Source organism: Phyllobates terribilis, unplaced genomic scaffold (assembly GCF_046119375.1).
Source record: "Phyllobates terribilis strain yellow unplaced genomic scaffold, ASM4611937v1 Scaffold_5__5_contigs__length_657084704, whole genome shotgun sequence".
Classification (NCBI taxonomy): Eukaryota; Metazoa; Chordata; class Amphibia; order Anura; family Dendrobatidae; genus Phyllobates; species Phyllobates terribilis.
The window spans coordinates 499,477,473-499,504,750 of NW_027362765.1; the positions used below are offsets into that span (position 1 = coordinate 499,477,473).

Sequence of the window (27,278 nt, forward strand, 5' to 3'; positions counted from 1 at the left end):
CTTCTCAGGATAAGTTTATCCGAGTCACCAGCCTCAGAAATCGCAGGTTAACAGCAGCTCAGATTAGAGACCAGGTCAATGCCACACAGAGTTCTAGCAGCAGACACATCTCTACAACAACTGTTAAGAGGAGACTTTGTGCAGCAGGCCTTCATGGTAAAATAGCTGCTAGGAAACCACTGCTAAGGACAGGCAACAAGCAGAAGAAACTTGTTTGGGCTAAAGAACACAAGGAATGGACATTAGACCAGTGGAAATCTGTGCTTTGGTCTGAGGAGTCCAAATTTGAGATCTTTGGTTCCAACCACCGTGTCTTTGTGCAACGCAGGAAAGGTGAACGGATGAACTCTACATGCCTGGTTCCCACCGTGAAGCATGGAGGAGGAGGTGTGATGGTGTGGGGGTGCTTTGCTGGTGACACTGTTCGGGATTTATTCAAAATTGAAGGCATACTGAACCAGCATGGCTACCACAGCATCTTGCAGCGGCATGCTATTCCATCCGGTTTGCGTTTAGTTGGACCATCATTTATTTTTCAACAGGACAATGACCCCAAACACACCGCCAGGCTGTGTAAGGGCTATTTCACCAAGAAGGAGAGTGATGGGGTGCTACCCCAGATGACCTGGCCTCCACAGTCACCAGACCTGAACCCAATCGAGATGGTTTGGGGTGAGCTGGAAGCAGAGTGAAGGCAAAAGGGCCAACAAGTGCTAAGCATCTCTGGGAACTCCTTCAAGATTGTTGGAAGACCATTTCCGGTGACTACCTCTTGAAGCTCATCAAGAGAATGCCAAGAGTGTGCAAAGCAGTCATCAAAGCAAAAGGTGGCTACTTTGAATAACCTAGAATATAAGACATATTTTCAGTTGTTTCACACTTTTTTGTTACGTATATAATTCCACATGTGTTAAATCATAGTTTTGATGCCTTCAGTGTGAATGTACAATTTTCATAGTCATGAAAATACAGAAAAATCTTTAAATGAGAAGGTGTGTCCAAACTTTTGGTCCGTACTGTATGCAAACTTTTGACTGCAGTAAATAATAAAAATACCTTAAAACATTCTCTCTCATTATTCTGGAATTTGGCAAATATTAAGAATTATGGTAATCCTAATTGACCTAAAATGGGAAAGGTTTATTCTGATTTCATGTCAGATATTGATATGTGTCTTTTTATATAGTGCATGTAAACTTGTGGTTTCAACTGTATATAATATATACAGTGTGTGTGTGTGTGTGTGTGTGTGTGTGTATATATATATATATATATATATATATATATATATATATATATATATAGATATATATATATATAGATATATAGATATAGATAGATATAGATATATATATAGATAGATAGATATATTTGCAACAGCTTACCTTTTATTTATACAAAAGCTACCACAGAGAGCATAATGCAATTGTGACTGGTCGGAAAAACTAGCTCTGCCTTGCTGCTTTCATAATATAAATGGCTCCTTCATATTGTAGCTGTGATGCATTTTCATTTTGCTATAGAATCCCAATGTTTTTGCCACTACCTTGCATGAGGAAAGCAACGCAGCCAATGCATGTGAATGCAGCCTTTGTTTTCGGTTAATTGAGAATTATTTGATACTTGACCCTTTGGTGGTCTGGTGAAACAGCCATGTATATAGTTGACATGACATTTTCTGATTGTGGATACGTCTCTTCCCAGTTGTGTCTGCAGAGCCAGTCCCGGTACGGAGCACAGAGGAACTGATTGAACATAGGAGAGCCACACTGGAAGAAAAGAAAGTTCACATTGCAACCTTGGCCTCGGCTATACTGGCAGATCCTGAGAACAGTGTGTGTGGCTTATATTTTTAATGAAGGAAGCATATTAGCGCAAAAATAAAAATTTTGTTCTTGGGGTGGTGGGGGTCTAATTTTGGACAGAAAGCAGAGGATTATGCATTCCTCTGCAAGTAGACATAAGTCATGACTGTAAAAAGGTCCAGCTAATTGTGCAATCGTTCATATTGCTCTATTCCTCAGGATACTTTAATTTTTTTTTTTTTTTAACTTTGTATCATGGCAGAAATTCTATTGAAAAAATAGTCTATACTGGGAGAAGCTATCTATGGTAAATCTTTGTGCTGGGGATTATCAGCTTTGTATCGGTAAAACGGACAGTTAAAAAAAAATTGAAGAAATTTGATAAATGTTCATTATAAAGATTACTCCGGACTAATGGATATACTTATTTACCGCAATAGATCAAAAAGTTGAAGGAGCTGCGTGCTTTGCTGATGGAACAGGACTCCACAGTGGCAGTAACTGTTCGCAAGCTTGTGCTGATTTCATTAATGGAAATATTTAAGGATATTGCCCCTTCCTACAAGATTCGCCCGCTGACAGAAGAAGAAAAGAATGCCAGGGTGAGATATAATATTTTAATATTTGACCCCTAAAGAGAGAAGCACCCTTTTGAGCTAGTACAGCCATGAGTCTTCTTGGGAATGATGAAACAAGTTTTTCACACCTGGATTTGGGGATCCTCTCCAGTTCCGTCAGGTTGGATGGTGAACTTTGGTGGACAGCCATTTTCAGGTCTCTCCAGAGATGCTCAATTGGGTTTAGGTCAGGTCTCTGGCTGGGCCAGTTAAGAATGGTCACAGAGTCCTTTTGTTATTTTAGCTGTGTACTTAGGGTCATTATCTTGTCGGAAGGTGAACCTTTGGCCTAGTCTGAGGTCCAGAGCACTCTGGAAGAGGTTTTCATCCAGGATATCTCTGTACTTGGCTGCATTCATGTGTCCTTCAATTGCAACCAGCTGAAAAACACCCCCATAGCATGATGCTGCCACCATCATGTTTCACTGTTGGGATGGTATTGGTCAGGTGATGAGCAGTGCCTAGTTTTCTCCACACATACCGCTTAGAATTATCACTAAAAAGTTCTATCTTCATCTCATCAGACCAGAGAATCTTATTTCTCATAGTCTGGGAGTCCTTCATGTGTTTTTGAGCAAACTCTATGCGGGCTTTCATATGTCTTACACTGAGGAGAGGCTTCCGTCAGGCCACGACGCCATAAAGGCCCGACTGGTGGAGGGCTGCAGTGATAGTTGACTTTGTGGAACTTTCTCCCATCTCCCTACTGCATCTCTGGAGCTCAGCCACAGTGATCTTGGGATTCTTCTTTACCTCTCTCACCAAGGCTCTTCTCCCACGACTGCTCAGTTTGGCTAGATGGCCAGGTCTAGGAGGACTTCTGGTGGTCCCAAACTTCTTCCATTTAAGGATTATGGAGGCCACTGTGCTCTTAGGAACCTTGATTTAATGCAGACATTCTTTTGTAACCTTGGTCAGATCTGTGCCTTGCCACAATTCTGTCTCTGAGCTCCTTGGGCAGTTCCTTTGAGCTCATGATTCTCATTTGGTCTGACATGCACTGTGAGCTGTGAGGTCTTATATAGACAGGTGTGTACTTTTCCAAATCAAGTCCTATCAGTTTAATTAAACACAACTGGACTCCAATGAAGGAGTAGAACCATCTCAAGGAGGATCACAAGGAAATGGACAGTATGTGACTTAAATATGAGTGTCTGAGCAAAGGGTCTGAATACTTATGACCATGTGATATTTCATTTTTTCTTTTTTAATAAATTTGCAAAAATTTCTACATTTCTGTTTTTTTTCAGTCAAGATGGGTGCAGAGTGTACTTTAATGAGAAAAAAATGACCTTTTTAGAATTTACCAAATGGCTGCAATGAAACAAAGAGTGAAAAATTGAAAGGGGTCTGAATACTTTCTGTACCCACTGTATGTTTAGGGGCAAACAATCAAACAATGTATATACACATATTGACTTAATGACCCCAGACTTTGGGTGTTGGCAGACAGTTTTGTAGACTCCTTTGAGCTGAAGCTCACTGGACCTTGTCCAATTTTGTCCTCTGAAGGCATAAGGCCACGTAGTTATCCTAATGAATCACAGATAGGTAGGAGTAGTACTCGGGTGAATTTGCAGTCTATCAGTGCTTTAAGGAATTGTAGTTAGATACAGATATCTCTGTGGATTTAATATGTAGAGCTGTAGACTGATTCATTCTGGCGCGGTATGTTGTATCATGGGACCAGACGACGTCTTCTTCCCAGGCCAAGCGGTGATGATTGCAGCTTGTTCTCCAGCATTTAGTATTTTTCACCAGTATACAGCAGGCTGACTGCAGGCGGTGGGGAGAAAGGGGTGGTAATGCCCTGACTTCTGCCACTTTTGCTGAAGGTCTCATAGGATCCTTTGCTGTGTTAGTCACGTGGCCAACACTACGGCACCGCTTTCCTGTATTGAATGGTTCATGAACTCTACAGCATCTTGCTACCATTTTTACTTTGTCACCAATTGCAGTTTGTTAATGATTGTTCATTTATAGTTTTTTTTTTTTTCTTACGTTTTTTATTTTAACTTTTAACAGGTAAAGAAAGAAACTCAGAAGCTTCGTGAATTTGAAGAAGGTCTGGTCAGTCAGTACAAGTTTTATCTGGAAAACCTGGAGCAAACAATAAAAGGTAATGTAGTGTAAGACAGACACGAAGAAACACTGTATACCTGATCTATCTTTTGGGCTCTGTTCACACCACATTCATTATACACAGGGCTCCTCCTGTCATGCTGATCGTGTGCCTCTGACTTTTATCATATTTTCCCATTGACTGGCATGGTCTGTATGCCCATAAGCATCAGGGGCTGGTGTGATGGGATAGCCCTTAGTTAATGATTTCCTGCACTGTTGTAAGCAGCAGGGTCACACAACCTCAGGAGCTAAAGCCATCATCATTGGCTGGTAGGTGTAAAATATGTAGCCGACACTGCCGCAGTGCTCAATTTCTGGCGGTTTTAACCCTTTAGATGCTGCAGTGAGTTGCAAGCAACTCACCTGAACGGTGTTATCAAAAATCCTAAGAAAATCTATTTTTGTTTTCTAAGTAAATCTATTTTATGGGGAAAAGTGTAAAAGAAAAAATTTACAAGATCTGAATCGTCCCATCTGTAATGTCGCAAAATGTAAAAATATCACAGTAAAGGAAAAAAAAACGCTAAATATTCATGTAATAAGATGTTTGCATATTCCCAGCGCCCACACAGCTTTTCTATGAATGCCAGAAGAGCTGTCAGTTTCTTTACTTTTGCCGTTCATTATGTTGTCTGTACTCGTGATTGGTATAGGATTAGGCATCGGGCATGCAAAAAACATCACAAAGAATAGCAGCCATGTTTACCAACACCTGGTCACAATACTGGAGCACTACAAGATGCAGCCGCCCCCCTGATGATGGTGGAGGCAGCACAGGTGAAAACACTCATGATATAACACTCCCACCTACCATTGATGGAGGAGATGGCTGCCCAGTATCACAAATGCACACGGATAAGGCTTGTATAGGGCTGCCGAGCACAGGAACGGGTGGAGCGCAGTGTCTGCCTTACAGCCTATTGGTGAAACCCATGCTGTTAGATCAGTACTATGTAAGTGCACCTCAGAAGGACAGACACCTCAGATCCTCCTACCTACACTACAGGACAAAAAAAGCCTGCGAGCCCCTCTCTGGTATCCCTGATCATACATTTTCCTAGACTGTTGTCTGTTTAATTCTGTCCTGATCCCTGAGTCTCAGTCAGTCTCTTCTCACACAGATTGGAAGCAAATGAAAACCAAGAGGAGCGAAGTGGTGTCGCTGAAGGCGTACAAGGGGCTGGCGGAGGTGGCGGTGATGTGTCTGTGTGAGCTCATGCTCTCCCTTTCCCACTTCAACTTTCACAATAACATCATCGTCCTCGTCGTACCGCTCGTTGATGACCAGTGTAAAAAGGTCTGTAAATGTAGGGTTTATAAAAGATTGGTTTATAAAGTATACAGGTTTTGCCCAGATGGTCTGGGTCACTGGTGTCAAGAGTTCATTCCCCTGATCAGTTATTGCCGGAGGATGTTAATGTAGGGTCCTCCCATCAATGGTGGGGTTGCATGAGATCCAACTGTTTCCATATACACCTGCGCTAAGAAGCACAATGATAGTACGAGGAGCTGACAGCTCCCTGATCCACCGTTATATTCCCGAGGCTGCAGATATCTGTGATGGTGAGAGGCTAGGTGAAAGCCCTTGGCTGCACCTTGCCCAGACCTATACTTAAAGGATCCACAATTCATTTATGATTGTGGGGGTCTGACTTCTGAGTAGAGATGAGCGTTGTTCTACTCGAACTGTTCGCCAATCTCAAATTCGAGCTGTTTTGGGCGGTGTTCGAGCCGTTCGGCGAACACGAACAATTTGAGAAAAATTCGGCTGTTCGAGGTTATGTTCGATAACTGTTCGTGCACCAAAATCATAACTGGATTTTTTCTCAGTAATGATGAAAATTAATGTTAATACGCAGTTTGAGTGTACAGCGGGGCGGGGGGAGGGGCAGGGGATGGATCTCTGCAGGAACAATGAAGATCTCCATTTTTTTTTCTCTTTCCCGCATTTGCAGTGGGGAGGTGCAATCTGTCAGCCTATCAGCAGCGCACACACGGAGCGAAGTGCTTTTTTTCACACAAGCAAGGGCATGTGTCATTGGCAGTGTATGTCACATGTCCTTGCCCTATAAGACCAAGCCATTTTCCCCGTCGCCACCATTTTCTCACTGCTGCAGCTGCGTGTTAGACGGCACCGCTGTTGCTGTGTGCGCTATACCTTGTTAATTTCAAGCCAATTTTCGCACAAATCTACAGATAGCTTGGGAGTAGGGAATAGTTGTGATTGCAGTCCTTTTAAGGACTGGGTTACAGCATTTCCTATGACTTTTATCAGGCAGGTCTGTGCTCTTAAATAGATAGATTGTGGGAGTAAAGACTAATTGTAATTGCAGTCCTTTTCAGGACTAGGTTACATCAGTTCCTATCAGTTTTTGCCAGGCAGGTCTGTGCCAGTGCTGTGCAAGTTTTTTTCACAGCATTTGGCTGAATCTAGCAAAGCTAATCCTTTTTGGCCTATTGCAGAGTGTGTTAGTCAGTGGAGTAGCCTATCTGTGTTGCAAGATATAACACCTGTGTATAGAATACCAATTTTTTTACTGCACCTAGTGAAGTAAAATCTTTTGGGCATAGCATCATTCTATTAGTCCATCTATACTGACCTCCATCAGGTTGCAAATTAAAACTAATTTTTATCTGCATCTACAGTACCTCTGAAAAAATATTTGGGCTTCTAGCAGTGTGTGGGACTTGTTGTATTAGTCCATCTATACTGACCTCCATCAGGTTGCAAACTGAATATATTTTTTTCTGCATCTACCTCTGAAAAAATATTGGGCTTCTAGCTGTGTGTGGGACTTGTTCTATTAATCCATCTATACAGACCTCCATCAGGTTGCAAACTGAATATATTTTTTTTCTGCATCTACCTCTGAAAAAATATTGGGCTTCTAGCTGTGTGTGGGACTTGTTGTATTAGTCCATCTATACTGACCTCCATCAGGTTGCAAACTGAATATATTTTTTTCTGCATCTACCTCTGAAAAAATATTGGGCTTCTAGCTGTGTGTGGGACTTGTTCTATTAATCCATCTATACTGACCTCCATCAGGTTGCAAATTGAATATAATTTTTTTCTGCATCTAACCCAGACGATAGTTTTGGCCTAATACCACAGTTTGGCCACTCAGCTCTGCTCGGTTCCCATCCATTGTTTTTTTGTGCAAACAACTCCAGAGTTGTGAATTAGTTAACCACCAAAATGAGTGGAAAAAGGCCTGCTGCTGGTGGAAAGGGGAATAGGCGTGTTGGGAAGGGGAAAAAAGGTTGTGTCCGTGGGGTAGGTGTTAAAGCAACAGTAACATCTGCAGAAGAAAGACCATCTTCCAGCCAAACTAAAATGTCTACTTCTTTTAGCGGACAATGTGATAAGATCCCTTTCTTACGGCCACGCCAATCGCTACAAATTCCAGATGAGGCACAAAAACAGCAGGTGCTTCAACAGATATCAAGTGCTCCTTTAAGTGGGCTCTCCTCCACATCAACTTACACATCACAAATACTCCAGTCCTCAAAGGTGTCACCCCAATCGCACTTGCTTCCTCACAGCTCCCAAATCTCCAGCTGCCCGTCTGAGTATGAGGTAGAACAGATGGTTGAGTCTGCAGAGCTGTTTACTCATACTATAGCCTGGGAATCAGAGGTCGACTCCAGCGCTTCTGTGAATCCAGACGAGGAAATGATCTGCACTGATGCCCAGAATCTTTATGAGTCGGATCCAGGACCAGACGCAGAAGGTTCTGACCATAATGTAGACCCTCATTCCCAAACTGTAACTCCTGTTGGTGGAGACAATGAGGAAGACGATGATAAGACTCAAATACCTGATTGGAGCGACAACTTTAGTTTTTTGTCAGGGCAGGAACAGGTTGGCTCTGAGGACGACGGGTGTGATAACGCACAGGGTGATGATGATGAGGTTGGAGATCCCACTTACTGTCAACCCACAGTCAGCCAAGAGATGAGGTCAGCAGAGGAGGTGGAGGAAGATGCTAGTGACGATGAGGTCAGGTTGCGCCTTCCTGGACAGAGACGTAGTACTGGAAGCACGTCAACAACTGCATCCTCAAACACAACTCTGCCTCTCACCACAAGTTGTGGTGGCTCTTCAGGTCGCATGGGTGCTAAGCCTTGCATAGCCTGGGCATTTTTTCAGATCGATAAAGATGACCCAACTCGTGTTATCTGTAACATTTGTCAGCAAAAGCTAAGTAGAGGCCAAAAAATACATAGTTTGAGTACTTCATGCATGAACCGGCACATGGACATGAAGCATAAGTTGCAGTGGGAAGCTCAGTGTGCTACAATGCGGCCTAGCCGGCCGGGCCAACCACCGTCTGCCATATCTTGTGCATCCGCGGCCTCTTCATCCTCTGTGACTGGGGGGACAGCAGTCACACCTGTTTTGGGGCGCAGACCTGCCACCTCTTTACCCGCAACAGCCAGCGTGATTGGCAGGTCATCATTTTCTTTGGAGGTGGTAACACCAGCTGGTGTTGAGCGCTGTCCGACATCGATAGCACCACCTTTGGATCAAGGCAACCTAACATGTCCGCCTGCATCTTCCTCACAGACCGGCAGTTTGCCGGGGACACCCTTATCAACCCCGTCTAAGCACAATAGCCAGCCCTCGGTCCCTCAGATGTGGACAAGTAAAAGACCATTTCCTCCTAGCCATGAGAAAGCTAAGAGGTTGAATTTCACCATCTGCAAGCTCTTGGCTACAGAAATGCTGCCTTTCCGCCTGGTGGACACAGAGGATTTTCGAGACCTTATGTCCGTCGCAGTGCCCCAGTACCAGATGCCCAGTCGGCACTACTTCTCAAAGAAAGGTGTGCCTGCGCTCCACCAGCATGTCGCACACAACATCACCGCTTCTTTGAGAAACTCTGTGTGTGACAGGGTGCATTTCACCACAGACACTTGGACGAGTAGGCATGGACAGGTGCGTTACATGTCGCTGACTGGGCACTGGGTAACTATGGTGACAGCAGGACAAGGGGCTGCTGTCCAAGTCTTGCCGTCCCCACGAGTTGTGCGTCAATCCTCTTTATGTCAAAGTTCCTCCACTGCTTCTGCCTCCTCAACCTCCTCTCGGTCTTCCACCTGCACCCAAAGCCTGTCTGGTCATGCCACAAGCTTTCTAACTGCGCAGAAGGGATCCTGCACACCTCCTTACTATGCTGGCAGTAGGGCTCAACGTCATCAGGCGGTTTTTACATTGAAATGTCTGGGAAATGTGAGTCACACAGCTGAGGAGTTGTGGTCAGCTCTGGAGAACCAATTTCATGAATGGTTGTCTCCACTGGACCTGAAACCAGGGAAGGCCGTGTGCGACAATGCTGCAAACCTGGGTGCGGCCCTTCGCCGGGGCAATGTCACACACGTGCCTTGTATGGCTCACGTGTTGAACCTGGTTGTCCAGCAATTTTTAGCCCACTATCCCAGACTAGATGGCCTTCTGCAGAGGGCACGGTCGCTGTGTGTTCACTTCCGCCGTTCGCATCCCGCAGCTCAGCGACTTACATCTCTACAGAAGTCGTTGGGCCTGCCACTTCACCGGCTAAAATGCGATGTGCCTACCCGGTGGAATTCAACTCTGCACATGTTGCAGCGACTGTGGCAGCACCGACAAGCCCTGGTGCAATACGTTCTGACGTATAGCCTGGGCCAACGAGATTCAGAGGTGGGGCAAATCACGCTGGAGGAGTGGTCTCAGATCAGGGACCTATGCACCCTTCTGCACAGTTTTGAAATGGCGACGAAGATGTTTAGTGCTGACGATGCCATTATCAGCATGACTATTCCGGTGATTTACATGCTGGAGCACATGTTAAACAGAATTCGGAGTCAGGTGGTGGCACAAGAGGAGGTGGAGGAAGTAGAGGAGGAGGAGTTGTATGCGGAAGGGCTAACATCTGCAAGGTCCAGACGGTCGGCAGCACCAAGGCGGCAGGCATGTGAGGGTGGGGGAGATGGTTTTACCAGGGCGCATGGTAGCAGCCAAACTAGTGAGGAAGGTGCAGGAGCCCAGGAAGAAGTGGAGGACGAACTGATGGAAGACTCATCAGATGAGGGAGACCTTGATCACATTTCTGTTGTGCGAGGTTGGGGGGAGAGGACAGAGGAAGGAAGCATGATTGTTACCTCGCCACCAACACAACAGGGACTTGGTGCTCCTGGATGCGCAACACACATGAGTGCCTTCTTGCTGCACTACCTGCAACATGACCCTCGAATTGTGAGAATTAGAAATAATCCTGACTACTGGGTTGCCACACTGTTAGATCCCCGGTACAAAAGTAAATTTGCAGAAATTATTCCTGCCATAGAAAGGGATGCACGCATGCAGGAGTATCAGCAGAGACTGTTGCAGAATCTTACATGTGCTTTTCCACAAAATACCAGTGGTGCACGTAGTGAATCTCACAGTTCCAACTTGCCAACCGTGGGACCGTCAAGTGTTCAGCACTCAAACCGTAACAGAACCACAGTATCTGCTGGTAACATCAATTTTGCGGAATCATTTCACCACTTTTTTAGCCCATCCTTTGCAAGGCCACAGGAGACAAGAAGTCTGACACATAGTCAACGCCTAGAGACGATGGTACAGGAGTATCTCCAAGTAAACATTGAAGCCACGACTGTGTCACTGGACCCTTGCTCTTTTTGGGCTTCCAATCTGGATAAATGGCCGGAGCTAGCCACTTACGCCTTGGAGATCTTGTCATGCCCCGCAGCCAGCGTTCTGTCTGAACGTGTGTTCAGCACTGCTGGTGGTGTGCTGACAGATAAGCGCACGCGGCTCTCCACTGATAATGTAGACAGACTCACGTTCATAAAGATGAACAAATCATGGATCCGAAACGACTTTTCTACCCCTGTGTCATCCTGGGGAGAGTAAAAGCTTGATGATTGGTTAAAATCACCCTACCAACCGTTTTAAGCTTTCAAATTACTAATCATGTTTATCTGTATCTTGGCTGGAAAATAATTTGGGCTTTGTAGCAGTGTGCAGCACTGATTCTATTAGGCCATCTATAATAAGCTCCACCAGATTTAAAATTACTAATCATGTTTATCTGTATCTTGACTGGAAAATAATTTGGGCTTTGTAGCAGTGTGCAGCACTGATCCTATTAGGCCATCTATACTAAAGCTTCACCAGATTTAAAATTAATAATAATTTTTAGCTGCATCTAGCCCGGAAAATAATTTTGGGGCTCCGAGATGCGCAAGACACATAAGTGCCTTCTTGCTGCACTACCTGCAGCATGACCCTCATATTGTCAGAATTCGAAGTAATCATGACTACTGGGTTGCCACACTCTTAGATCCCCCAAACTTTTCGATCAACCTTTTCATTTTAATAAAGACCAAAAAAATGGTCATTTTTGAAATTATAAGCATTAGCAGGTTGTTAGAAACTGAAATCAAACAGTTTTCAACTCAAAACTTAATTCTAGGTGATGTTACATTTTCACATAGGACCCCTTGTTCGAAAGGAGCTTCTGAACTCTCTCGTCCATTGAATTTGTCAGGTTTTGGATGGTTTCTGCTTCAATTGTTTTGCATGAGGACAGAATACCCTCCCAGAGCTGTTGCTTAGATGTGAACTGCCTCCCGCCATCATAGACACTCCTTTTAATGATGCTCCAAAGGTTCTGAATGGGGTACAGGTCAGGGGAGCATGGGGGTCACACCATAAGTTTGTCCCCTTTTATGCCCATATCAGCCAGAGATGCAGATGTTTTATGTGCAGCATGAGATGGTGCATTATCATGCAGAAAAATGATCTTGCTGTGAAATACACGGTTCTTCTTCTTGAACCATGGCAGGAAGTGCTGTTTGAGAAAATCCACATACATTATGGAGTTCATCTTTAGCGCCTTCAGGGATCCTAAAGGGGCCGACAATCTCTCTCCCCATGATTCCAGCCCAAAACATTACTCCACCTCCTCCTTGTTGGCGCTGTAGCCGTGTTTGCGTGGGGTGTCCATCAACCAGCCATCCTCCACTCCATCCATCTGGACCATCGAGCGCTGCACGGCACTCATCCGTGAACAAAACAGTTTTGAAATCAGTCTTCATGTAATGTTTGGCCCACTGGAGCCGTTTCTGCTTGTGTGAAGTGGATAGAGGAGGTCGACAGGATGGCGTATGCACAGCTGCAAACCTCTGAAGGACCCTGCATCTTGTTGTTCGGGGGACGTTGGAGGCACAAGCAGCTTCAAAAACTTGTCTGCTGCTATGACAAGGCTTTTTTGCCGCTGCTCTTTCAACCTGACGTAATTGCCTGTAGGAAAGAGTCCTCAATTTGCCCTTATCAGCACGCACACGTGTGTACTGTGAATCAGCTACATACTTCTTGATTGCCAAGACACTTCATCCTGATCATCACACAATGTTGATTGTAGTCATGCCTTGACCTAAACACTCCACAATTTGTTGCTTCTCAGCAGCCGACACATCCTTTTTCTTTCCCATTTTGGCAGAAAATGTAGGCTGCTTAATAATGTGAGACAACCTTCTTAAGTAGTCTTGCCTTTCATTGGACACACCTGCCAAACTAATTAGCACAGGTGTCTGCAATTGCTTACAGTGATATAAAGAGCCCTGACACACATCACCATCAATGAGTTTAACTGACAAACAAACAAATTCTTCCCTTATCACTCCTAAACACTTTTTGCATAATAATTTGGAACACAGTGTACATGTGCTTTTCCACAAAACACCAGTGGTTCACGTACTGAATCTTACAGTTCTAACTTGCCAACCGTGGTCTGTATGGAGTTGTTCAATAAAGGGCCCAAAATTAAGATAACATAGATGGGAGAGGTCTCTATGAATAGGAATTCCTAAGTATTTGATACCCTGTGAGGGCCAGGCAAAGGGAAAGTTGGACTGGATGGAATCCTATATGGATTTGGGGAGGGAGACATCAAGGGCCTCAGACTTCGCTGCATTGATTTTAAAATTTGACCATGTAACAAAGTGATCTATTTCAGCCATAACAGCATGGATGGATATATGTGATTGAGTGATATATACTAGGACATCATCAGCAAATAGAGAGCACTTGTACTCGGTGCCTCCCACCTCAATCCACCTAATATTGGGGTTATGGCGAATTGATGAGAGCAGGTGCTCCGTCACTAGGATGTATAAGAGAGGGGACAGAGGACATCCCTGCCTTGTCCCATTGGTGATTGTGAAAGGTGATGAAAATGTTCTGATGCACCCCCTGGGCCTTGGGACACCCGGAGCCGGACCCTTTTTGGTGGATGCTGGTGGTTGTAGTCTTCGTGGCGGCGAGCCGGTTCCGTGGCTCAGGGTGGTCAAACCAGTGGCGGAACTATTTATGTGGTTTTGATGTTTAAATGTCCGACTACGCCACCCGTGGATTGCGGTCAGAGTGAACCGCCGCTGCAGGGCAGACCGCTGAGGCTGGTGTTGTGGGTGCAGCAGAGCGTAGCATAACTCCCCACGGGAGGAGTATAGCCTCAGGGCAGTGTATGCGGAGGATGGGGGTGATGGTGCAGGGCAGCAGCAGTAACGACACGGAGTCAGTGATGCAGTCCAGGGCCTTTACTCACAGTTCTTATTATCCAGACCACGTCTGCAGGTAACGGCTGCCCACGTCGTACTGTGCTCACCAGGTGAGGGGCTCAGACAACTCCCAGATAACTTTGGAGCGCTTCACAGGACCCCCTTTGTGTGTCCTTTGTCTGGCCTTTCTTACCAACCCTTCTGTCCGGCTGCCTCGGGCCTCCTCTTGGTAAACTTGGCGCCAGTTTCCCTGACCCTATGTGGTGCCTTCCTAGCGGGTGTAGCGAGGGGCTGCGCCACATAAAATGTCACAGCCTCCGGTTTCTAGCTGAGGGTCGTTTCCTGCCTCCACTAGTTTCGGGGACCGGTCTCCCCCTTTGGCCTGACCCCTCCACGCAGGTGGATTGGGGCGTGCGGTGGCGACTCGCCCGTCCGCACCCCTGGGATCCCCTTCATTCCTCGTTCCTGGAGCCTTCTCCGCTCCTCTTCCTTCCTTCTCCCTCTTCCAGGCCTGGGCCTCTGTTACTAGGCCCGCCTCCGGAGCAGAGCTCATGCAGAGCCCCTGCTCCCTGCCACTTCTGCTCAGACTTCTCTGCACTGAACTAAGATGGTGCCCACCTTTTATACTCCCTTCTCAATGCACCCAGGAACTGCTTCCTCCCTGCTCCTGCACTACAGGGTTCCCCTTCCTCAGTGTTCCCTCCCCCCACTCCAGCCAGGGACAGGGACTGTCGTGCCCATCTCAGGGGCATATTGGTCGCCCTGCCCCACGGCAATGTGGTGTAATGCATGCAGGTGTCGGGTCCTGATCCACACTCCATCCTTACCTGAGAGTGAGATATCACACCTCTGGGTGAGGTGCAATACCTCTGTAGCAACCGAGCCCTCAGGGTGCTACAGTTCCAGTTATCTTCAGCCTAGGTGACGTATTGTGATACAGGGCCGTGATTTTGGCTATAAAAGGGTCCCCTAGACCCCTACCCCAAGCTTTTTAAGAGAATCATATATGGCGTGCCAGGAGACTCTATGGAATGCTTTCTCAGCATCCAACGAGAGTATCTAATTACAAATTTTTAACTGCATCTAGCCCAGGAAATACTTTGTGCCTAGTAGCAGTGTCTGCTAGTCAGCGGATTATCCCGGCTGTTAAGCAAGCTACACAACCTGTAGTTTAGACACTTAATTTTTTCAAAGGAAATGCTTCGGGACCATGGGATACTCAGTGAAGAGCATCAGGAGGCACCCCAAGGCATAGGGGCTGGGACTGGCAGTAGGATGCCTTGCGGTGGACAGCCGAGCTCGATCCTTATAAATCTTTTTAACTGCAGCAGCTTTAGTGGACGCTACTGGAGCTGGAATTACGCGGCTGCTGGCATGAGACTTGCCCTCCAATAGATCCTTGTAAATGGATTTAAAGTGTATTCATTCAAATTAGAGGGACAATTTAAATTAAAAAGCTTAGAGCTGCCTCCACCACAGGGGGGCTCGCTCGACCCACCAGCGGACAGGCACCAGTATTGGGAGAGGGGGGCTGGCCATCAGGGTTCACCGCGGCTCTGGCACAAACCCGGTGGCACGGGCAGGAGCGGACTGGCCGTGTCGGCTTCTCACTTTTTGGATTTTAGAAGGGCATGACATGCCTATATCTGTGTCTCCCCCTCCTTTTACTCCTCCACCTCTTTTCTTTTCGCATGACTATATGTACTTGTCACTTTTCCATGTGTTAGTTATGTCTTCTGAGCAGTTTGTCAGCTTTTGGACACCTTTGAAGGTGTTTTCTATGTGTTTCTATGTGTTTTTGTTTGCCTGCCATTGGTTTTAACGGTGTTCGAAGGTGTTCGACGAACAGTTCGGCGAACACACGGGTGTTCGACGAACCGAACCGAACTCGAACACTACGGGGGTGGCTCAACACTACTTCTGAGTCTCCCAGCGAACCTGAGAATTATAGGGGCACATGGCTGCTTTTACCACTGCCTACCCTGCTGAGTTTTTGCTGCAGGCTCCACCAGACTGTTGTTTTAATCCTTATTCACACATCAAGGATTCTTTCCTGCAAACAGAAATAAAAAAACTGAATGTTTTTCATCCTTGTACAGAATCTTTTCTTTTTTTAAAAAAAAAAAAAAAAAAAATCAGGTCTGGTCTGTCCGTTTCTTCTTTCTGTATTCCATATCCGTGTTGGTGAAAAAACAGTGACTGTACACATGCAAGAAACCGTGAAGTGTGAATAAAGCCTTACGTGAGGTGACCCTGACTGCGGTTCCCCATATAGCAGCCAGTGCTCTACGGAACAAGGCAAGGGGACACGACACTATTGGGGTTACCAGTGGGGGTTCCTGAGGTCAGACCCCACATCTGTGATAAAGTGACGGCATGTCTATCTTTGGTGCTATAGCGTCAGAGCAATATACCACCTTTATACGGGGAATGCCCCCTTCAGTTATGTCAGCCTTGATCCGTCTCACAGCCGATCAGGGCTCTGCCATCTTGGGAGCTGGCGTGTTTGTTATGTCCATCTGACTGCTCATCTCCAAACCTCTAAATGCCGCCCCTGTTCTCAGCCATAACACACTGCAGAGTAGATGTCTGACATTTAGTAGTAGTTGCGGGGAGGGCCCTCACTTATGAAGAAGTCAGGCTCTGGGCTTATTTTGACATAAATCATCCACAATATTCTGGTTACTTGTAAGTCCTGCTGTTCACATCTAGAGGGCAGCAGCGTGCCGGCTCCTGTTTTATGGTGGCTCTGATGAGCTGCTGAGAAGAAACATGTCTGCTGCTGAAGAATGTGCTTTAAGGCAGATCTCTGCTCTTCCAGAAGCTGAGCACTACCGTAATATCTCTTCAGTAAGGCCGGCAGAAAGTATTTGTGAGCACTCTGACCTGATGGTACCGTTTTGTTCATTCATCTGCTAGACAGTTACTGGAAAGTAGCTACAAATTCCCATCACTCTGCTGCATGTCCCCGTGCGCCTTTTTTTAATGGTATATTTATAAGGAGAACTATTCCTTGCTCTGCTCTCATCCCCATCGGAGGCTCGGGCACAGATTTCATCGTCTGATGGATAGGTAATGCAGCGAGCTGTGATCTTTTTTTTTCATCAAGATAACAGACCCCATTATAATTCAATGTAGTTCATCTGTCCGTCAACCGATCAAGCAACACATTATGTATGTTTAGAAGCTGCGCACAGGTGTGAACACTGCTATAAAATGTTTGTATACCATTTATTCTTTCTAGTATTAAAGAGAATGTGGATCTGTCACCAGATTCAACCATCCAAACTGAATACATTATTAAATACATCTCATAGACCTGATGAGGCTGGTGTACTTGACTTGCTTTGTAAAGCCAAGTGTTCCCCGCTAGTAATAAAATTAGCATTTTAATCACCAGCCGGACTCATAAAATACAATTTTTTTTAATCCCAAGCTATACAGCCATTCTGACATGGATTTTTACAAGTACACCAGCCTCATCAAGTCTAGGTGATCTATTTACAAATATGCAGTTTGTATCCTGAAATCTGGCAGATTCACTTTAATCCAAGAAACCGGCCTTCCTGTGCTAGCAGAAAAAAGACTGTTCACGTCACCATAGCACTGGGTTTTTATGTCGGATGAGACTCTCCTATTTAAGTCTGTATGTGCGCAAACAAAATCGGATCACATACTGATCAATCTTATGGCATCCATTTTTATGGACATATTGCAGTTCTTTCACACACAAATGTATTTGGTCTTTTTTTTTAAATTTAATAAGGTATATATAAAAAATAAATGACAATACAGATGAAAAAGCGTCATTGGAATTCAGATGATCTTTTTTTATATGCTTGTGTGAACTTGGCTCAGCAGAACTGATATGCCTAGTAATAAGCTGGCAGAAATCCTAATGCCTAGAAAAAAAACTCCAAGGATTATCAGTAAGGCACAAGAATTGTAATGCCTTCCTGGAAATCTGTGCATAAATTCCCATTGTGTGTTTCCATTGATCCACTGTGCGTGTCCCTACACACTTTCACAATGTATAGTCTCTGCTTTTGACAAGGATGTGGAAACAACCAGTTGTCAATTTATTCATATGTTTCCAAGAGGAGTAACAGAGGGACAGCACAATGCAGAGTTCTAAGAAAAGCTGTTCCAGAATGATTATTTCAGGGGTTTAATCTTCATCAATCAGACAGGATGGATATGTGATCATGTAGCATTTCAATGGTATTGACGGGCAGTGAGCATTTTATAGACAGTAACTTTTCTCTTCCCTTCCTACAGATTGCCGATATGAGTGCAGACGCCGTAAAGAAACTTTTCAGGCAGGATAAATTGGGCCATGGATCCCTGGCAGCAGTAAAGATCATCTCTGGGTTGGTGAAAAGTAGAAGCTACTGTGTCCGACCAGAGGTAAATACTGACGGAGATTTACTTTATCCTTCTGTGATCACACGTCACTGCACACAATACAGCCATGGGAACAACTGTGGCCATTGCAGGACCCAAAGGGATTGTCACCCATCTTTCCCAGATTCCTGAATGGCAGATTAGATCAGGTAATAGGATATATCACTGCCTGATGAGCATTCACGGGTCTATAAAACCTGAACGACAGCCCCATGGCAGGTGTAATGGGGATCAAATTGGATGTCGCTCAACTCCCCCATGAAGTAGTTTTTGTAATGGGTGGGTAGGGCTCATCATACTAAAATCATATAATAAAGGCTGGATTTGGATCTTAACAGTTTTCTAATTTTTTTTTTTTTAACTCCCTGTGTAAATGCCGTTCTTTATGTATGGTGTATTACTGTATTGGATAATCCTTATGGCTTTTCACTGTTACAACATGCTGGATATGGTCCTTACTGACATAGGGACCCCTGTAAGGATCTGGGCTGTGTAAGTCACCGTGTCATGTTGGCGGGCACATGATTGGATGTGTCTGTTCCACTCTCTTCTTGTTCATGATTCTTTTTCCGACTTCAGGTGCTCAAGATCTTTCTTCACCTAAGAATTAAAGAAGTCGAAGTGAAAAAAGACGTAGACGACATTGCTCCTAAGCAAAAGATGATGACTTACAAAGATAAGAGGAAGAATCTGTCAAGGATGCAAAGAAAGGTAAGAATGTGTGCTGTGAAGTATATGCCTGTTGGATTAATAGCAAGCGATAAATAAACTATCAAGGGTAGGTTCACTTGTTGCAGAAACTTTCATTTCATACATGTGAATGGGGTTGTTTCTGCAATCTGTACATGAAGTTCTGCAAACCGCATAAACAAACCTAGAATAGTCTCAGAAGTATCTTCTGCTTGTGAACACAACCTTAGGCCTCCTTCACACATCCTGATATTACCAGTACTGCAAAAACCGCTATCCGTGCAACATACTTGTAGCATCCATGTGCCTCATCAGTATGACACGTACCAGCGCCTGGGAAAAAGCAGTACAGTACACGATGTTCCCAGGCATCGGGTGCTGAAGGCATTTGTCATCATTGTCCCCTGGTCTCCCTGAGATCAGCGCGTCCAGGCGACGCTGATGGGAGTTGTGTTCAGCATCCGCTTTGTGTGTATATCGTGTATTAAATAAATAAAAAAGACGGCATGTGGTCCCCTGTAATTTTCATAATCAGCTGAGAGAAAGCCGACAGCTGGGGGCTGATGTTAATATTCTGGGGAAGGGGCAAATAGCCATAAAGGTTCCCAGGCAATTATTAACAGCTCACAGCTGTTTGCTTAGCCTTTACTGGTTAGTAAAAAGTGGAGCCCCCCCCCAAAAAAAAAAAAAAAAATGATGTGGGATCCCCCCAATATTACTAACCAGCAAAGGCTATACAGTCAGCTGTGGGCTGATATTAATAGCCTGGGAAGGGGCCATGGATATTGGCCCCCTCCAAAACTAAGAACATCTGCTCTCAGCCGCACCAGAAATGGCGCATCCATAAGATGCGCCAAATCTGGTGCTGGGCCCCGCTCTTTCCTCACGTCCATCAGACTCCCCCATTACTAATCCCATAAGTTTAAGTTAAAAAACACAGAGTAAAGTCCTTTTTTTTAAAATAAAAACTCCCCAACCCTCTTTTACCCATATATTATCAAAATAAAAAAACATAGTATTCCTCACCTGTCTGCTGATAATCCATATGTCCCACGAAGAGCCCATCTCAGCTACTTCTGGATGCATTGCCGAGCGGTGATATGAACCATGAACGCAGCTTCAGTGACCAGCAGAGACGTCATTGAGGTTACCACCGGTCACAGGCAGCCGCGCTCCCACGCTGAGTGTATCCTGTGTTTTTATTTTGATAATAAATGGGTAAAAGAGGGTTGGGGAGTTTTTAATTCAAAGAAAGGACTTTACTGTGTGTGTGTGTTTTTTAACTTAAACTTATGGGGTTAGTAATGGGGGCGTCTGATGGACGCCTCTCCATTACTAACCCCTGGGTTTCATGTCAGCTGACATCAACCCCACAAATATTACACCACTTGCCACCTCACCAGGGAAAGTGGGAAGAGCCGAGGCTAAGGGTCAGATTTGGCGCATCTAATGGATGGGCCATTTCTGGGGCTGCTGAGGGCTGATGTTCTTAGTTTGGGACGGAGGGCAATATCCATGGCCACTTCCCAGGCTATTAATATCAACCCACAGCTGTCGGTTTAGCTTTTGCTGGTTAGTAATATTAGGGGACCCCATGTCATTTTTTTGGGGGGTGGGAGGTCCACTTTTTACTGACTAGCAAAGACTAAGAAAACAGCTGTGAGCTGTTATTAATAGCCTGGGAACCTTATGGCTATTGGCCCCTTTCTCAGAATATTAACATCAGCCACCAGCTGTCTGCTTTCCCTCAGCTGGTTATGAAAATTATGGGGGACCGCACACTGTTTTATTTATTTTAATACATGATTTATACACACAGCGGGTGCTGAATACAATTGCCATCAGCGCTGCCTGGTCGTGCTGATTTCAGGGAGACCAAGCGACAATGATGAGACCTGCCTTTCAGCACCCAGCGCCTGGGAACAGCGCAAACTGTACTGCTCTTTCCCAAGCGCCGATATGTGTCACACTAATGATGCACGGATGTGATCAGTGTGGACGTGTGGGACGTTTTTTTCGGCCTGTGCATTTGGTACAAAACGGACATGTCAGCATGTTTTACTCACGGGCAAACGGTCCTTGGAAAAACACTGACATGTGCGCAAACCCATTAATTGGGTCTACGTGTGTAAGAGTCTCCAGTACTTGTGGAAACTGTCACCACACGTACTGGAGACACTGACTTGTGAAGGAGGCCTTATAGTCTTGGCATAGTCCATCGGAGGGTAAAAGAAAATGGTAGCTAATGTCTATAGATTTGTCCAAGGAGGAACAGTTTTTGTTTAATTTTGTCTTCTCCATGTACTCTAACGTGCATTCCTAGGGTTTGGTGGAAACGCTGGAGCTTAGACTGCTGCAACATTTACAATAAAGACAGCAAATAAAGCCACACCCCTTTAAATGGGGCTTCTACTAGGTTTTAATTAAAGCCTGATTAGCTCAGGCAATATAATAAAAAAAAAAAAATAAACCTGTGCTTTCCTCCCTGATGAGCATTGTTCCTCCACTCTCGCAGTTGTCTTCTCCAGATAGCCAGCGTTTGCATTCGGCAGGGGGTGTCACATGACAGTGTAATTAGTCAGACTGGACTCAGAAAGGGAAAGCTGCAACTGTCATGTGACACCCCCTGCAGATATTGATGCTGGCAGTCTAGCGGGAGACACAGTTTCAGAAACGGCAATCAGAGAAGCAAGTGCTGGGTTTTCTTTTTGTTTTGTTTTTTTTTTTTTACTCCACCCTTTGCCAAATCTAGTGGAAAACCCCTTTTAATGATCTTCCAATGGAATGAGGGACACATTGAAACATTTGCAACCAGTCTTGTACAACTCCAACTAGAGATCACAGGGGTCAATGTTTTGCGACTCAAGGAAGAGAACTTAAGATATTTTTATTTTTCTTCAGACCAAAACTGGGGAGCACAAAACTTGTACAAAGTCTTTTTTTTTATTTTTCGTTTTTATCTTCCACTTGAAGTTTTTATGGACTTATTTATTTCCTACTTGATAGATTATGGCTGCAACGACCCAACATAATTACTATAGAGCAGGGATGGGGAACCCCCAGCTTCCGGGCAGATTCCCAGGGACTGTAGTGCTTTTGCTGGCCCTTTAGTTTCTCCCTACGCTGCGAGCATGCTCGAGCAGCGTGGACTACTGAACGGTGCGTGCAGTGAAGGATTACATCCTAATGCTGGCCACTGTCTCCTATGCAATGTATGTACCAGCCCCACTGTCTAATTTGTGATGTACAGCAGTCTCGGTGTCTCCTATGTGATGTGTATACGGCAGTCTGTGTCTCCTATGTGATGTGTATACGGCAGTCTCAGTGTCTCCTATGAGATGTATATAAAGTAGTCTCGGTTTCTCCTATGTGATGCAGACAGCAGTCTGTGTCTCCTATGTGATGCATATGCACGAGTCTCAGTGTCTCCTATGTGATGTATATGCACGAGTCTGTGTCTACTATGTGATGTATATGCACGAGTCCCAGTGTCTCCAATGTGATGTATATAGAGATGTCTGTGTCTCCTATGTGATGTATATGCTCGAGTCTCAGTGTCTCCTATGTGATGTACATAGAGCAGTCTGTGTCTCCTATGTAATGCATATTCACGAGTCCCAGTGTCTCCTATGTGATGTACATAGAGCAGTCTGTGTCTCCTATGTAATGCATATTCACGAGTCCCAGTGTCTCCTATGTGATGTATATGCACGAGTCCCAGTGTCTCCTATGTGATGTATATAGAGCAGTCTGTGTCTCCTATGTGATGTATATGCACGAGTCTCAGTGTCTGCTATGTGATGTATATGCACGAGTCCCAGTGTCTCCTATGTGATGTATATGCACGAGTCCCAGTGTCTCCTATGTGATGTATATGCACGAGTCTCAGTGTCTCCTATGTGATGAACATAGAGCAGTCTGTGTCTCCTATGTAATGCATATTCCCGAGTCCCAGTGTCTCCTATGTGATGTATATAGAGCAGTCTGTGTCTCCTATGTAATGCATATTCACGAGTCCCAGTGTCTCCTATGTGATGTATATGCACGAGTCCCAGTGTCTCCTATGTGATGTATATAGAGCAGTCTGTGTCTCCTATGTGATGTATATGCACGAGTCTCAGTGTCTGCTATGTGATGTATATGCACGAGTCCCAGTGTCTCCTATGTAATGCATATTCCCGAGTCCCAGTGTCTCCTATGTGATGTATATAGAGCAGTCTGTGTCTCCTTTGTGATGCATATGCACGACTCCCAGTGTCTCCTATATGATGTATATGCGCAAGTCCCAGTGTCTCCTATGTGATGTGATGTGCATAGAGCAATCTGTCTCTCCTATGTGAGTCCCAGTGTCTCTTATGTAATGTATATGCATGAGTCTCAGTGTCTCCTATGTGATGTATATGCACGAGTTTCAGTGTCTCCTATGTGATGTATATGCACGAGTCCCAGTGTCTCTTATGTGATGTATATGCACGAGTCTCAGTGTCTCCTATGTGATGTATATGCACGAGTCTCAGTGTCTCCTATGTGATGTATATGCACGAGTCTCAGTGTCTCCTATGTGATGTATATACACGAGTCTGTGTCTCCTATGTGATGTATATGCACGAGTCTCAGTGTCCCCTATGTGATGTATATGCACGAGTCTGTGTCCCCTATGTGATGTATATGCTCGAGTCTCAGTGTCTCCTATGTGATGTATATGCACGAGTCTCAGTGTCTCCTATGTGATGTATATGCACGAGTCCCAGTGTCTCCTATGTGATGTTTATAGAGCAGTCTGTGTCTCCTATATGATGCATATGCACGATTCCCAGTGTCTCCTATGTGATGCATACAGCAGTCTCGGTGTCTCCTATGTGATGTATATACTGCAGACCCCCAACTGCTTGTTATTTATAAATGTAATGTGAGCAGTGATGAATTTACCACTGTCAGAAGACCTGCAGTGTACTATACCTCTGTGTTCGGTACGACTTACTGCTGTGATCAGTTCATTACAAAATTTAGCATCAAAAAAAGTTTATTGCACTCCAGAACGGCACAAACTTGGAATAGCAATTGCGAGTAGCAACATCATCAACACCCCATAATATCATCTCCCCAAAGAGAAGCAGCTCCTGCTATCACATTATGGGGCGTTACTTAATTGCTTGAGCAAATTTAACAGGATCATTTTCAAGTTGATAGTTTTGTACGGCCCCCGAATGATGTTATAAATATTCAAATGGCCCTTGACAGAAAAAAGGTTCCCCACCCCTGCTGTATAGTGTCCTGAAAGTAAGATGAGCACCACTGTATATATTTACTGTACTTAAAGTTGAAGTATTTTGTATAAACCTTCATGATCTGCCCCTTATTCTTATAGTGGAAAAAAGCCGAGGAGAAACTGGAGAGAGAAATGCTGGAGGCTGAAGCATCAGAAAGCAAAGAGAAGAAGTTAAAGCTGGTGAGATGATGTCACTTATGTCTAGATATGGCAACAGTCAGAGCTCCATATTGGTAGCCCAGATCGGAGGATTAGCCTGCAAGACTTCTACATTGCAATGTCTGCCTCTTAACCCCTTATGGATTTAGCGGGTTGTGTGTATTTTTTTTTTTTCTTTTGCAGTTTTAAAACCCTGTATTTTTTTATTTTTTCCATCAGCCTCTCCTAATCAGGGCTTTTTTTTTTGTAGGACAATAAAATGTAAATTGTGAGGGGGGGGGGGGGGGGGATTCCAGCAAATCTTTAGATTCTGTTTTTATGGCATTTTCAGTGCATTATAAATTATTCAGGACTTTGATATTAAATTTATATAGTTTGTAATCACTTTTATTCTATCTTTTTTATATTTTACACCCACAGTGTGTGGGGTAAATGGCATAATAATTTTATATTACGAGTCGTTACAGAAGTGATAATGTCAATTTTGTATAGTTTGCTTTATATTTATTTTTTTAGGGGAATTTTTATTTATATCTCAATCTATATATATTGAATCCATCACCTAAAGCTTCTGTACCCCTGCCACCCTTGTGCCTACATTTACGACAAGGTACTGGACCTACCACCCACCAGTGCCGTGAAGGCACGGTTCAGAAAGGGATTGGAAGATGGTGGAATGAAAAGATTGAGATGTATAGGACTTGGCTGCTGTAGCTTCTGTCTATGATACAGTTAACATGAGCGCTGCAAAGAGATTATTGCTCCTTAAAATAATTCTCTGTCCCTCTTTTCCCACAGCATACGGAAACATTGAACATTGTTTTCTTAACCTACTTCAGAATACTGAAAAGAGCGCAGAAATCTGTCCTCCTTCCTGCCGTCTTGGAAGGTTTGGCAAAGTGAGTGTCTGTTTGTTCTGAGGAGTGGCAGTGGGATGTGTGCCGATATACTGCGCTCTTTTGGTTACAGTGGGTGTGGGATTGTCACCGGGCTGGTATTATATGGTTGGTTTTGTAGAGACCTCCTAATAGGCTTGGTTGTCCTTCCAGTGTTGTGTTCTCGGGCACAGTGCTCTATTGCTGCTATTACTACTTTTTACCAATGATCATATATCTTCCATGATCTAAACACTAGTATAAGTGCCATTCCTTGCTGCTGTTTATATACATTACCAGAATTAGGTCTTATGTAAAAGCCATTCTAGGAATATTTCCCAGAATATCACAAGTAAGGCACTTCTACAAATCATTATATTACATCAGTATTTATAAGCCAAAGCTGGGAGTGGAACAAACCGAAAAAAAACGATCATGTATTATTTTTTTTCTTCCCATTTTAGTTTTGCTTTACAATTACTGATACAAAATACTCACTAAAGTACGGCCATAATGTGCAATTTTTGCACTGTGGCATTGGACTCATTGAAGATTGTGAATACGCATTGTAAGATGTTTCATCAAGCACTGTTCAATTGTGTGAAATGTTTAAAAGGAATCTGTCACCACTCCTGACGTCTGTTCTAGTAGATTCTAGCATTCCCTATGAAGCAGCAATTCGGGATAAACTTTTCCTTTCTTTCTTTTGTTATACTTCTGAGAAATGTAAAAACAAAGAATTAAAATGTTATTTTGGTTAGACTAGAAAACGGGAGTTAAAGGTATTTTCCCACTTTAAGAAAAGTGCTCCGCAAACACTTCTCACTTCTACTTCCCCGGTCCAGTGTCGGCTCTATTCTCCTCCTTTCTCCATGATTTGGCTGCATCAGTAACATCACGTCGTTTATATGGATGAGTTTCCTGTAATGAGCGATGACTTCAGTACTTTTATGCTTTATATTATAGGAATATTGTTTGTTGCTAGTAAAGCAGTGACACCATTTGTGCTTCTTTCAGATTTGCTCATCTAATAAACCTGGAATTTTTCGATGATCTCCTTGTGGTGCTCAATAAGCTCATTGAATCTGGTGTAAGTATGACTCCTTGTTTCTAAGCACTTATCTTCACATAACACAAGACACGGTTCTCCTTATATTACTTAGTTGCCTGCTTCATGAAATTAAAGTTCAGTGTTGATTCAGCAACCAAAAAATAAAACTGAGGCAGTTACCAAATATTAGGTAAAAATAAATTACTTTTCAACTCCAAATGCATCAGCAAGAATAAATGAGTAGATCATCAGCCCACCTCCAGCAATCTAGTAACATAACGTGTTGTATTATGTCTTTTAAGAAAGGAATCGCGTTAAGTCGTCCTCGTAGTGGATGCCCATGTGTTATACACGACAAAATGATCATTAGACCTTGTGTTTTGGAGAATTTGTTGATTACAATTTACCCTTCTTTTATCTTCTTTTCAACATGTCCTATTTATGACCCATTTACTGTATTTTTCGGACTATAAGATACACTTTTTTCACCCCAAATTTGGAAGGAAAATTAGGGGGCCTCTTATAGTCCCAATATAGCTTACCATGACTGCGGAGGGGAGGTCACAGGAGGCAGGGTCGCCGCTGCAGGAAGAGGTCACAGGAGGCAGGGTCGCCGCTGCAGGAAGAGGTCACAGGAGGCAGGGTCGCCGCTGCAGGAAGAGGTCACAGGAGGCAGGGTCGCCGCTGTAGGAAGAGGTCACAGGAGGCAGGGTCGCCGCTGCAGGAAGGGGTCAC

General features: G+C 44.4%; 1 protein-coding gene across 1 annotated transcript in view; it reads left to right on the forward strand.

The window, feature by feature from the left end:
* NOC3L (NOC3 like DNA replication regulator) overlaps positions 1 to 27,278 on the forward strand; it is a 72,540-nt gene that overhangs the window by 13,001 nt on the left and 32,261 nt on the right. Inside the window, exons 6-14 of the mRNA XM_073685574.1 lie at positions 1,705 to 1,835; positions 2,246 to 2,407; positions 4,448 to 4,541; positions 5,668 to 5,843; positions 18,374 to 18,502; positions 19,079 to 19,210; positions 24,558 to 24,638; positions 25,416 to 25,516; positions 26,510 to 26,582. Coding sequence (XP_073541675.1) covers positions 1,705 to 1,835; positions 2,246 to 2,407; positions 4,448 to 4,541; positions 5,668 to 5,843; positions 18,374 to 18,502; positions 19,079 to 19,210; positions 24,558 to 24,638; positions 25,416 to 25,516; positions 26,510 to 26,582 — 1,079 coding nt within the window. The remainder of the gene's footprint in view (positions 1 to 1,704; positions 1,836 to 2,245; positions 2,408 to 4,447; positions 4,542 to 5,667; positions 5,844 to 18,373; positions 18,503 to 19,078; positions 19,211 to 24,557; positions 24,639 to 25,415; positions 25,517 to 26,509; positions 26,583 to 27,278) is intronic.